Source organism: Physella acuta, unplaced genomic scaffold (genome assembly GCF_028476545.2).
Source record: "Physella acuta isolate Inbredline_101_S28 unplaced genomic scaffold, ASM2847654v3 ptg000582l, whole genome shotgun sequence".
Lineage (NCBI taxonomy): Eukaryota > Metazoa > Mollusca > Gastropoda > Physidae > Physella > Physella acuta.
Genome location: NW_026732101.1, coordinates 372,436 through 383,348, shown reverse-complemented (window position 1 = coordinate 383,348; position 10,913 = coordinate 372,436). Strand labels below are relative to the sequence as shown.

Here is a 10,913-nt window from a genome sequence, read left to right as displayed (position 1 = left end):
TGGAAGCTGAGTGAGGAGAAGAGAACTCTGGGGTCAACTCATCCACTTAGCAGCACCAAGTGACCAGAGGGGGGGGGGGGGGGGTCAGAGAACTCTGGGGTCAACTCATCCACTTAGCAGCACCAAGTGACCAGAGGGGGGGGGGGGGGGTCAGAGAACTCTGGGGTCAACTCATCCACTTAGCAGCAACAAGTGACCAGACTGGGGGGGGGGGGGGGGGGTTGGGGGATGTTTCCTAAACTTGGTATGGTCACTACCCCATCTCTCTTCTCCTGTATTTCGTCCTGCCTCAGCTGACCATTGATTGGCAGAACCTTCAGGGTCACTGACCATTACTAATTAATGTTGCAAAAGTTTTGTGATAGTTTTTGTTGGTTCATTTCTCGACTGCTATTCTAGGTCAGCCTATCTGCATGGCTAATTTATTCTTAATTGTTTCATTAGTTTAAACAGATTTTGTTTTTTAGTTCTTGCTATTTATACAACTTTTTGTTCCATGACTGGATCACTTGTTGCTATTGTTACAACTTCTGTTTACCTACATGCCAGATTTGATACAATAAAAAAAATATTTATAAATGTTTGCTTTGATTATTCTTTGATTCAAACAGGGACATAAATGGTTCAAGAAAATTTACAGACACTTTAATTAACCCAATTAACCTGAAATATTTATCACAGACAAAAGTTAACATTCAAACAAGTATTTGGGGTTAAAAAGTACACAAATACAGATTCATCATATACAAATAGCACTGATATTTACATGTTCTGTTGCTAGTAGAATTATTGGTCATTTGTTTTAGAAAAATATATTCCACTAAATAGCTTTACATTATTTGTGATCTAATACAAAATCACAAATTGTGGTAAAAAAGCGATTTTTTTCTACATTTCTAGCCCTAGGAATAGTCTGGCCCTCAAACTTCATTGGTAATTTACATCATCCAATCAAAATGATATTTTAACAGGCTAGATAAAAATAGTCGATGTTAACAAAGATACAAAAAAAGATTCAAACCAAAGAAACAACCAATACTGATTTGTTGGAGGATTTAAAGCAGGAGCTGTGCACTGAAGTGTGCACTAAAGTGTGCACTGAGTTGTGGCAAAACATTAATTGACAGAAACAGTGGGCTGGTCTAAGGGAGGTAACTTGTTCTGTTTGATGAGTTTGTTTCTTGGGTTGGAAAGGTTGGCGTTGTAGAGTTGTCTTTTCTTGTCCACCTTCTGCTGCTGGGAGGCCACGGAGATGGGGGGGAGGATGGCGTCCACTTTGGGGGACTTTGGGAACTTGAGCAAGTTGCTGACCTTGCTGAGAATACCACTGGGGAGATACAAACTTGGCTCAGTACATTGTTGGACTTAATTGGATCTTGGTGTACAAACTGGCAGGTAAAACATTAAAAACTGGCCAGGTAAAACATTAAAAACTGGCCAGGTAAAACATTAAAAACTGGCCAGGTAAAACATCAAACACAAACTGGCAGGTAAAACATCAAACACAAACTGGCAGGTAAAACATTAAAAACTGGCCAGGTAAAACATTAAAAACTGGCCAGGTAAAACATCAAACAAGTGCTAGAGTTCAAGACATAAATTACAAATAACAAATCTGATGCGGTAACGTGGGTCAAAGATGTGGGTCACAGGTGTGTCAGGGATGTGGGTCACATGTGTGTCAGAGATGTGGGTCAGAGATGTGGGTCACAGGTGTGTCAGAGATGTGGGTCACAGATGTGTCAGAGATGTGTCACAGGTGCGTAAGAGATGTGGGTCACAGGTGTATCAGAGATGTGGGTCACAGGTGTGTCAGAGATGTGGGTCACAGGTGTGTCAGAGATGTGGGTCACAGGTGTGTCAGAGATGTGGGTCACAGGTGTGTCAAAGATGTGGGTCACAGGTGTGTCAGAGATGTGGGTCACAGGTGTGGGTCAAAGGTGTGTCAGAGATGTGGATCACAGGTGTGTCAGAGATGTGGGTCACAGGTGTGTCAGAGATGTGGGTCACAGGTGTGGGTCACAGGTGTGTCAGAGATGTGGGTCATAGGTGTGTCAGAGATGTGGGTCACAGGTGTGTCAGAGATGTGGATCACAGGTGTGTCAGAGATGTGGGTCAAAGGTGTGTCAGAGATGTGGGTCACAGGTGTGGGTCACAGGTGTGTCAGAGATGTGGATCACAGGTGTGTCAGAGATGTGGGTCATAGGTGTGTCAGAGATGTGGGTCACAGGTGTGGGTCACAGGTGTGTCAGAGATGTGGGTCATAGGTGTGTCAGAGATGTGGGTCACAGGTGTATCAGAGATGTGTCACATGTGTGTCAGAGATGTGTCAGATGAACTGTAAACAAAAACCTACTTGACTTTAGCCTGTACTTCCTGTAAGATCAGCTGATTCTCATCCACAGGTTTGGCAGAAGGACACTCTGTACCAACCATCTACAGCAGAAAAAAAGGTTTCACTTATTCTGGTTACAGCTTTGGCAGAAGTATATTCTTTTAATAGCAACCTAAGCAAATAATAAATCCTAACTTGTAGTGTTTAGCACAACTAACCTTTAGCCTATCACAACCTACCTTTAGCCTATCACAACCTACCTTTAGCCTATCACAACCTACCTTTAGCCTATCACATCCTACTTTTAGCCTATCACAATTTACCTTTAGCCTATCACATCCTACCTTTAGCCTATCACACCCTACTTTTAGCCTATCACAATTTACCTTTAGCCTATCACACCCTACCTTTAGCCTATCACAATTAACCTTTAGCCTATCACAATTAACCTTTAGCCTATCACACCCTACCTTTAGCCTATCACACCCTACCTTTAGCCTATCACAACCTACCTTTAGCGTATCACAACCTACCTTTAGCCTATCACAACTAACCTTTAGCCTATCACAACCTACCTTTAGCCTATCACAATTAACCTTTAGCCTATCACAACCTACCTTTAGCCTATCACACCATACCTTTAGCCTAGCACCAACATTGAATCTGCAACTTCTTTTCTTCCCAGTCAATGTTAAGGCTATAGTCTCTTGAGCCATGAATCTAATGCCCACATGACGATTCATCCCAAATACAATTGGCTGGAAGGGCGGGGCATGCACATGGGTTTCCTGGTCTCGCCACGACCAATTTTTTCTGCGAGCCCCGTAGTAGTCGAGCTCTATCCCACCCAGCTGGTCGTAGTTGAGCCTACAGTTAAGACGTGAACATCGCAACAGAAAGTGATTAAATTTTTCGTAATTAAACTTTTGTTTATAAGAGTGAAACACAAGTGAAACATAATCTGAATCAAATTATCAATATATTAATTTATAAAATGATAATTTAAGAATAAAAGAATTCTTTTTAGATGTGCCCATGCAGTTGAAAATGAAAGCCCTTTAATAATGTCAGAAAAAAATGTAAGACCTCATTTTTCCGTTGGCAAAATAGCAAGATCCAAGGCCACTGGGCTCAAAGACAGCCAGGATATGTGGGTCGATGGTGTCGTCCTGCACGATGTAGGTGTTGTGGCCCAGTGACACACTTATGATGGATATGGCCAGGCGGCCTGAGGGGTAGCTGGCCAGCGTTAAAGAAACTTAAAAGTGTACATCTTACAGTAGGGCTACACTAGCATTAAATAAATGAAGAAACTTGACAGTCTTACAGTAAAACATGTATACCTTGACAGTCTTACAGTAAAACATGTATACCTTGACAGTCTTACGGTAAAGCATGTATACCTCCCACAGTGAGACCAAAGGCCCTGTTCACTCAACCTCACAATAAATTATTCTAGGCTCATCATTTAGAACATGTCAGGAATAACTAGTAAGTTTTTAAAAAAAAAAACTTACTACATAATTAGCAAAACAAATGATGCAGTGTATTGACCCAACTTTTGAATGTATAGAGCTGTGTGATAAATGAAACACAACATCCAACCAACATTTCCACAACAACCAACATCCAAACACCAACATCAATAACCATCCAACCACCTTTTCTACCAACATTGAGCCACCAACAACCAACCCTCAACAGCCAACCACTCAACCATCAACATCTAACCACCAAATATCAATAACCAACATCCAATCACAGACTACCAACCATCCTACATCCAACCACCAACCACCAACATCCAACCACCACCAGCACCCACCCAGCATGATGAGAGGATACAAGACATGCCCGGTGCCATCAGGAAACATGGTGAGGAATGTGCTGCCATCAGGGTAAAATTTCTGGATCAACTGGCGTCCGTGTAGCTGTGGGGTAGGGGGGAAATAGTTTTAACAAAATAAATTGGTGGCCACATTTTGATATCTGGCCATCAACTGGTGGCCATGTAGCTGTGGGGTAGGGGAGAAATAGTTTTAACAAAATGGCCAAATTTTGGTATTGGCCAAAGTTTTGAGTTTGTGGCAACTGGCCCTCTTTATGTACTCAGAAAGTTTTTGAACAGATGGTTGAACCAAATAAAAATAATTTCATCTAGTCGCCAACTAAATCTGAAAATAAAAACCCTAACCCTGACCAATACATTGTAGAAGGCTTGTTAAACTACAGGGTTCACTAATTGAACAAACCCTAATCCTGATACAGGGTTCACTAATTGAATGAACCCTAACCCGTACCTTCCCTGTGGCTATCATGGCGGGGTGCAGGGGTTCAGGAACAAACATCTCATTGTCGTCGCCTTGTTCCAGTGGACTTGGCGCCCTGAGGGTCCAGCCCTCCTCCAGACAGCGCTGTGATGAGAGCTGGTAGTTGATGGTCTTCATCTGCCTTGCCCCTGGGGGGGATAATTGGATCCATTAATTCTGGTAGGGGAGGCTAGCAGTGTTTAAATAATAACATTAATTATCTTTGGTAGGGAAGCTTACTTAAATAACAATTTTCATTTTAAACTGAAATAAGGATAAATCTTCCACAGGTGATAAACGTCAATGAATATAAAAAATAATTCTATTGTTAAACTGTATGGGACAAATAATTCTAAATTTGAAATAAATAAATTTTATTTGTAATTCACCAAATTATATGTATACTTAGATTGTAGTAACTCACACTCTATCCAAATTACCAAAAGTGGATGATTTTTACTATAAGCATTAGATTAGTATGCTACTCTAAATTTGTTCACAATGATGATATAAATAAAGTTTGAAGAAAATTTATCCTAAGGTATACTTATATAGACTACTTGATTGGTTAAATAAATTAAAAAATTGGATTGTGCAAAATGAAACAAACAAAATGGTAACACTCTGGCTTGTGAAAATGGCTTCACAATTTCCTATGGGGTAGCAATGCTAGATTTTAGTAGAAAAATATACAGATCAAATGGAAATTATATAGGATAAAAATGAAAATTGTACAGACCAGTTAAAATTGTAAACCACGATTAATTAAGCAATATATTAGATGAAAAACTAAATGATGGTTAATTATTGCCAAATAAAAATGTGTTATAATATAAACAAACAAAAGTATTTAGTAAGCACATGGATTCATGTAAGAAATATTCAGAGAGTCATATACAGGGGGGGGGGGGGGGGCAAATAAATTGGGTTGATTGTGGATGGCTTTGAGGGGGTGGGGGGTGGGGAAAGGTTGTTTGGATTCATGGGCACGTGCATATTGTGAATGTAGACGTATATGCCAACAAACACAAAAAAATGTATCCTGAATGTATAATTTGAATAATTATATGGATGGATCTGGGTGGGGGGAGTGCATTATAAATTGTGTAAATGGCGTGTGTTATCTTCAGTATAAATGTGATGGCTGTTTAATTTCTTAAATAAAAAACTCTTGCATTATTTTGACTTCTACAACTAAAAAAACTGAAGAAAAAAAAGCCTAGAAAGCTACATTGTAAACAACTTCAGAACAGATTTGATTTTAGCGCTGAGAAAAAATAAATAAACACAAATTTGTTTAAATTTTAAGATTACGATAAAATAGACTGAAATAAATAGTAAATATGTTACAGAATAAAAAAAAATAAAGATAAATAAAGCAAAGTAGAGTTATAGGCAAAAAAAGGAAACTAACTAAGAATAAATGAACTCAAATTCCAATAAATTAATATTTATGATATGTGGAAAGCTGTTTAAAACACTCAGGTACAGAGAAAACAGAAATGAGCCACAAGCAAGGCTGTAGGCAGACCTTCCATGTTGAGAGCTCCATAGGTTGAAAACGAGGCTTGCCCTGGGTTCCTTGTCTGGGTGTTGAGATGAGACCCGTGACCCACTGATTCGCTAATACTGCCCCGCACTTTTTTTTCTGCACGTCCGGAAACGCCCCCAGCTTCAGCAACCCCTTCTCCCCCCTCCCCCTTCCCAACGTCCCCTGTTTTCTTCTTCGACTTCTTGGGTTGTGCCTCTGGCTGGTCAGCCCCAGGGGGGTAGCTCTCCTCTGTCTGGTCAGCTCCCAGGTAGCCATCATCATCTTGAAACATGTTTGAGTCTGCAGTGAATTCAATATTTCAATCAGAACTCAAAAAAGCCACTGCTAAATCTGGACAATAAAATTCAATGACTGCTGAATCTGGACAATAAAATTCAATGACTGCTGAATCTGGACAACGAAGGTAAACAGCTGCTAAATCTGGGCAAGCAGCTACACCTAAGAGACTGAAAAATCTGGGAATTTTAAAATTTTTATTTAAAAATGAATCTTTGCAATACAATGTTTACATTTGAGGTAACTGAAAGCCATGAAGAGTGTTACACAAGGTGAGAGTAGATGCTACAGAGAGTGATCTACTGCTCTACATCTAACAAAGGCATACTGTGTTTAAAAATAGTCTTTTGTAATAAATTATGAGAGACCATGAGATGAATGAGGTCAGCTCTACTGTACCTGGGTGATTATAAAACATGGTGCATCTAAATTTATTGGTGTATAATCTACGTGTACAAAAACCTCAAGAGAAAAACATAAAAATATTATAAATAAGTGGCAGTCTCTGTACTCCTGTTTTGGTGTTTGACTAATAAAAAAATCTGGTCAGCTAAGTTTGAAAATAATGAAATTTGGCACAGTTTTTGCTGAGTGCTGTTAAACTTGTTAAAACAAGATATCCATTTACAAATTCTTCCAATGACGTACAAGTGACCAAAGCAGTAATGGAGTAGTGACCAGTTTAAATATTTTCAGCTGAAACAAGTTTTGTTACAAATTTTGGGGGTTTAGAAAGAAAGAAACTTACATTGGAAGGACAAGTTTTGTTACAAATTGTGGGGGTTTAGAAAGAAAGAAACTTACATTGGAATGACAAGTTTTGTTACAAATTGTGGGGGTTTAGAAAGAAAGAAACTTACATTGGAACGACAAATTTTGTTACAAATTGTGGGGGTTTAGAAAGAAAGAAACTTACATTGGAAGGACGCGGCTCGCAGTCCACTGGCCTCTTGCTGTCTCCTCTGGAGTTCTCTCTCATGCATTCTACAACAAAGTTCAAAGTTCATCACCAAATGAATTCACATAAAGCCGTTTAGAAAAAAATGTGTTGCCATTTTGAATGACAGTAATGTGGTTGACCCTGACCTTTGAACAGCCTTCTCCTTGGCCATCTGTCTGGCTTGTTTGCTGCCATGGTGACCATGAACTTTGACACTGATCATCTCATTTCTCTTAGTGACATCCTCTTCCAATCTGAAACAATTTCAGTCAAGACAAGTTTTCTCCCTTTGGTGAAACTATCATGCATTACTTCCCCTACATTCCATGTATTTTTCAGACACCACTAAGCAATTGTTTTAAAGAAAATTTGAAAAATTAATGTCCTTAAAAAATAATTTCAGTGGTTCAAAAAAGATGCATTTATGTTATGAAGCTGGTTAGCGGGTGGTTATCTAACCGGTTAGCTGTGGTCATGGCAAATTCAATGAATTCTCTGTAGTCCTCACAACAGTACAGAGATTCAGGTGGGTGGCTCAGCTGTTGCTCCAGTGTTGGGAATGGTTTGATTTCTGCTCCTGTGTAGGTAAATTAAAAACTTGTAATGGAACAAGGAAATGGTTTGATTTCTGCTCCTGTGTAGGTAAATTAAAAACTTGTAATGGAACAAGGAAATGGTTTGATTTCTGCTCCTGTGTAGGTAAATTAAAAACTTGACAGGAAAACAAGCTTTTAATTTTCATTTCAGAAACTTGCTTTCTGGCCCAGCACTGATCAAACAATGTGGAGACACTTCAAAAATTTAAAAAGACATTTTAAAACTTAAAACGTTTTCACATGCCTAAATATGTGAAAAATGACCACAAAAACCATACGTACAAATATCAAATGTCTTTACCACAAAATTCACAGGTGCCGCCAAACATGCCCGTGGCTTTCCCATCCTCATCCAGCACCAGATCCACATTGTTCTGTATCCTCTCCTGTTCAGCTTTTTCCTTATCCAACTCAGCTAAATCAGATTCCCTGATGTACTGGAGCAAAGTAAAAAGTTGGATTGAAACAGGAAGTCAAGGGGACTGACAGAGACTGTAGCAAGCACTCAAAGACTAGTAATCATTAACTTTAACCATAAGGGTAAATTACGCAGTTTAATCTAGCCCTCAGAATAAACTTGGCAATACAAGAATTTCATGACAATCATCACTGAAAAGGTGTAGCATTTTATTTTTTTATAAGACAAAAATATAGTATGTATATATGCAAATATAAACACACATGTGTATATATATATATATATATATATATATATATATATATATATATATATATATATATATATATATATATATATATATATATATACTAGCTGCATCCCGTGCTCCGCCACGGTAAATCTTTTTTAAATGTACCAACTTGGGAACAGGACAAAACTAAACACAACACAAACGAACGCAAAAAAAACACAAACGCAAAAAAAAACACAACACTCATAACATAAACACAATTTAAATGCAATCATAAAGGCAGATTGCTCACAGTCTAGCCCGTAGCGCCAAATCGCGCCCTTTCCGGTGATTTGCACCCCTTTCAAACTTTCGATTTGCACCCCTGTCCCCCCACCGCCCTAAAACTTTCGATTTCCACCACCCCCCCCCTCGCAAATTTTTTCCAACCCACTTTGGCGCCCCCTAAGGTTGGCACCCGGGGACATATGCCCCCCCCCCTCGCTACGCCTCTCCTATAAAACCCCTAGCTTGTCCGCAAACCGAAAGATAGAATAATAATTAGTAAACAGTATAAATAATAGGCAGTTTTTAAAATATCCGTGTTTTACCTACAATAGTTTATCCATTCACGCATTTTTTCCCAGTACTTTAAATTTTAAAAATTTACAATAGAGTTTCATAACTAAAACCATTGCGCACCGAATGAACGTGATGACGCGTCTATAATAGTGCTTAATAGTTGATTAAAAATTATAAGTAGTAAACATTACATTCAGTGAATAAAATAAATAAAAAATAGCCTTTTATCAATCAATGCTAATTATAATATTCCAACAATAATGTACTCTCACACGTCTGCATAATTTGCATTCACATTTTGCTAATTATATTATTCCAACAATTATTCCGTCTTGCAGATTTTGCATTCACATTTTTAGCGTGAGTTCAATTTATTTTTATAATACCTCCCTTGGCAAAATTACTAAACAGTTTAATTAGATTTTTCTAACCTACAGCTATCATGTTATTAAAATGTATCCACTTTCTCTAGGAATATTAACGAAAACGATATTTGACATTGATCCTTTTAATATGTTTTAGCAATGTGCATGTATTTAATATTCTCTTTACGTTATGCAAAATTGTACAAACAGTGGAAATTATAAAATAGCTCTATGTCGTTATATAAACAAACCCTACTCTAATACTTGTAATAAGACACTGCGGTGCACTGAAAAGCACAGCATGGTGCGTAGTTTACTTTTATAGTCCCAAAATCTATAGCGATGACGGACAGACACAGCCCGCTTATATTATAGATATATATTTTAGAAATGGCAAGTGTTGTTCTGATAAATACTGTTCATTAATTGGCTTACTTAGATAACAATGTTTTTATATTAAGGTAGGCTACACTAAGGAGAGTAACTCAAATGTTTTGTAAGATAAACAAACTGGAACAGTGAAAGATATCACAAGTAGTGATAGAGAAGATAACACAATCATGTGATTGTGGTGATTGTGTCATTGTTTGATGGTACTTTGTTTTTACACAGGCAGTCGTTGGATGGATTAGTGGAAACACAAAGCTCATTTGTATTTACCAATTCATGGTTCGTTAGTGTGGATTAAGTAGCTGATGTAATTAAAAGAGGATGAGGGTGTTTCTTTTGTTTTGTGTGTGATGGATTCTTCTGATGAAAAACTGAAGATCTGAGAAAAAACTGATGAGAAGTGGATAAAAATGAGCAACATTGTGGATGTTTTTACAATATCCAGTGGATGGCAGGCTCAGGCAGTGGATGTTGGATATACAGTGTCTAGAGAAGCAGAGGTTGAAGGTCAAGGTGAGTTATGTTGTTGCCACCTTTTCTGGGTGGAATTTTTACCCCCTTTAGAAATAAAATAAAAATACTTGGAGAAATGGTTTCAACATTTTTTGAAGATAGATATGTAGATATGAAAATAAAGATTGAATTTTAATTCAAAATGACCAAGTTACTTTAGTAAACAGAATAAAATTACCAAGTTACATTAGTAAACAGAATAAAATTACTAAGCACTGTCTTTGAATTCTAGGTGAAAACTCAGGTGGTTTTTTCAATGTTGGAGATTTTTTTGATATCTTAAAGGTGAGAAATTTGAACTTTATTATGTTTAGCCCTAAATTCTGAGCAGCGCCATGTGTGTGTTTGTGGGGGGGGGGGGGGGGAGAAGGGTGGGGGGGAATGGGGGGAATTAAAGTGGATGTGAGACAGTGAGTAAAAATGTGT

At 38.1% G+C, this 10,913-nt stretch overlaps 2 protein-coding genes across 5 annotated transcripts in view; one reads left to right on the top strand and one right to left on the bottom strand.

Annotated features, from left to right (window-relative positions):
• Positions 1-331: 331 nt before the first annotated feature.
• LOC131947107 (glutamate-rich protein 6) overlaps positions 332-10,913 on the bottom strand; it is a 29,217-nt gene continuing 18,635 nt past the window's right edge. For 2 of the 3 annotated variants that reach the window (XM_059308200.1, XM_059308201.1), the window contains 11 exons: positions 8,310-8,445; positions 7,872-7,989; positions 7,559-7,666; positions 7,389-7,456; positions 6,176-6,475; positions 4,636-4,793; positions 4,181-4,266; positions 3,422-3,574; positions 2,974-3,202; positions 2,357-2,436; positions 332-1,327 (listed from right to left, as the gene is read on the bottom strand). In XM_059308200.1, the coding sequence (XP_059164183.1) occupies positions 1,117-1,327; positions 2,357-2,436; positions 2,974-3,202; positions 3,422-3,574; positions 4,181-4,266; positions 4,636-4,793; positions 6,176-6,475; positions 7,389-7,456; positions 7,559-7,666; positions 7,872-7,989; positions 8,310-8,445 (1,647 nt within the window). In that variant the 3' untranslated portion in view covers positions 332-1,116. The remainder of the gene's footprint in view (positions 1,328-2,356; positions 2,437-2,973; positions 3,203-3,421; positions 3,575-4,180; positions 4,267-4,635; positions 4,794-6,175; positions 6,476-7,388; positions 7,457-7,558; positions 7,667-7,871; positions 7,990-8,309; positions 8,446-10,913) is intronic. The other variant, XM_059308202.1, reaches the window with a different exon arrangement.
• LOC131947108 (putative glycerol kinase 5) overlaps positions 10,190-10,913 on the top strand; it is a 38,010-nt gene continuing 37,286 nt past the window's right edge. For both annotated transcript variants that reach the window (XM_059308203.1, XM_059308206.1), the window contains exons 1-2: positions 10,190-10,487; positions 10,720-10,772. In XM_059308203.1, the coding sequence (XP_059164186.1) occupies positions 10,385-10,487; positions 10,720-10,772 (156 nt within the window). In that variant the 5' untranslated portion in view covers positions 10,190-10,384. The remainder of the gene's footprint in view (positions 10,488-10,719; positions 10,773-10,913) is intronic.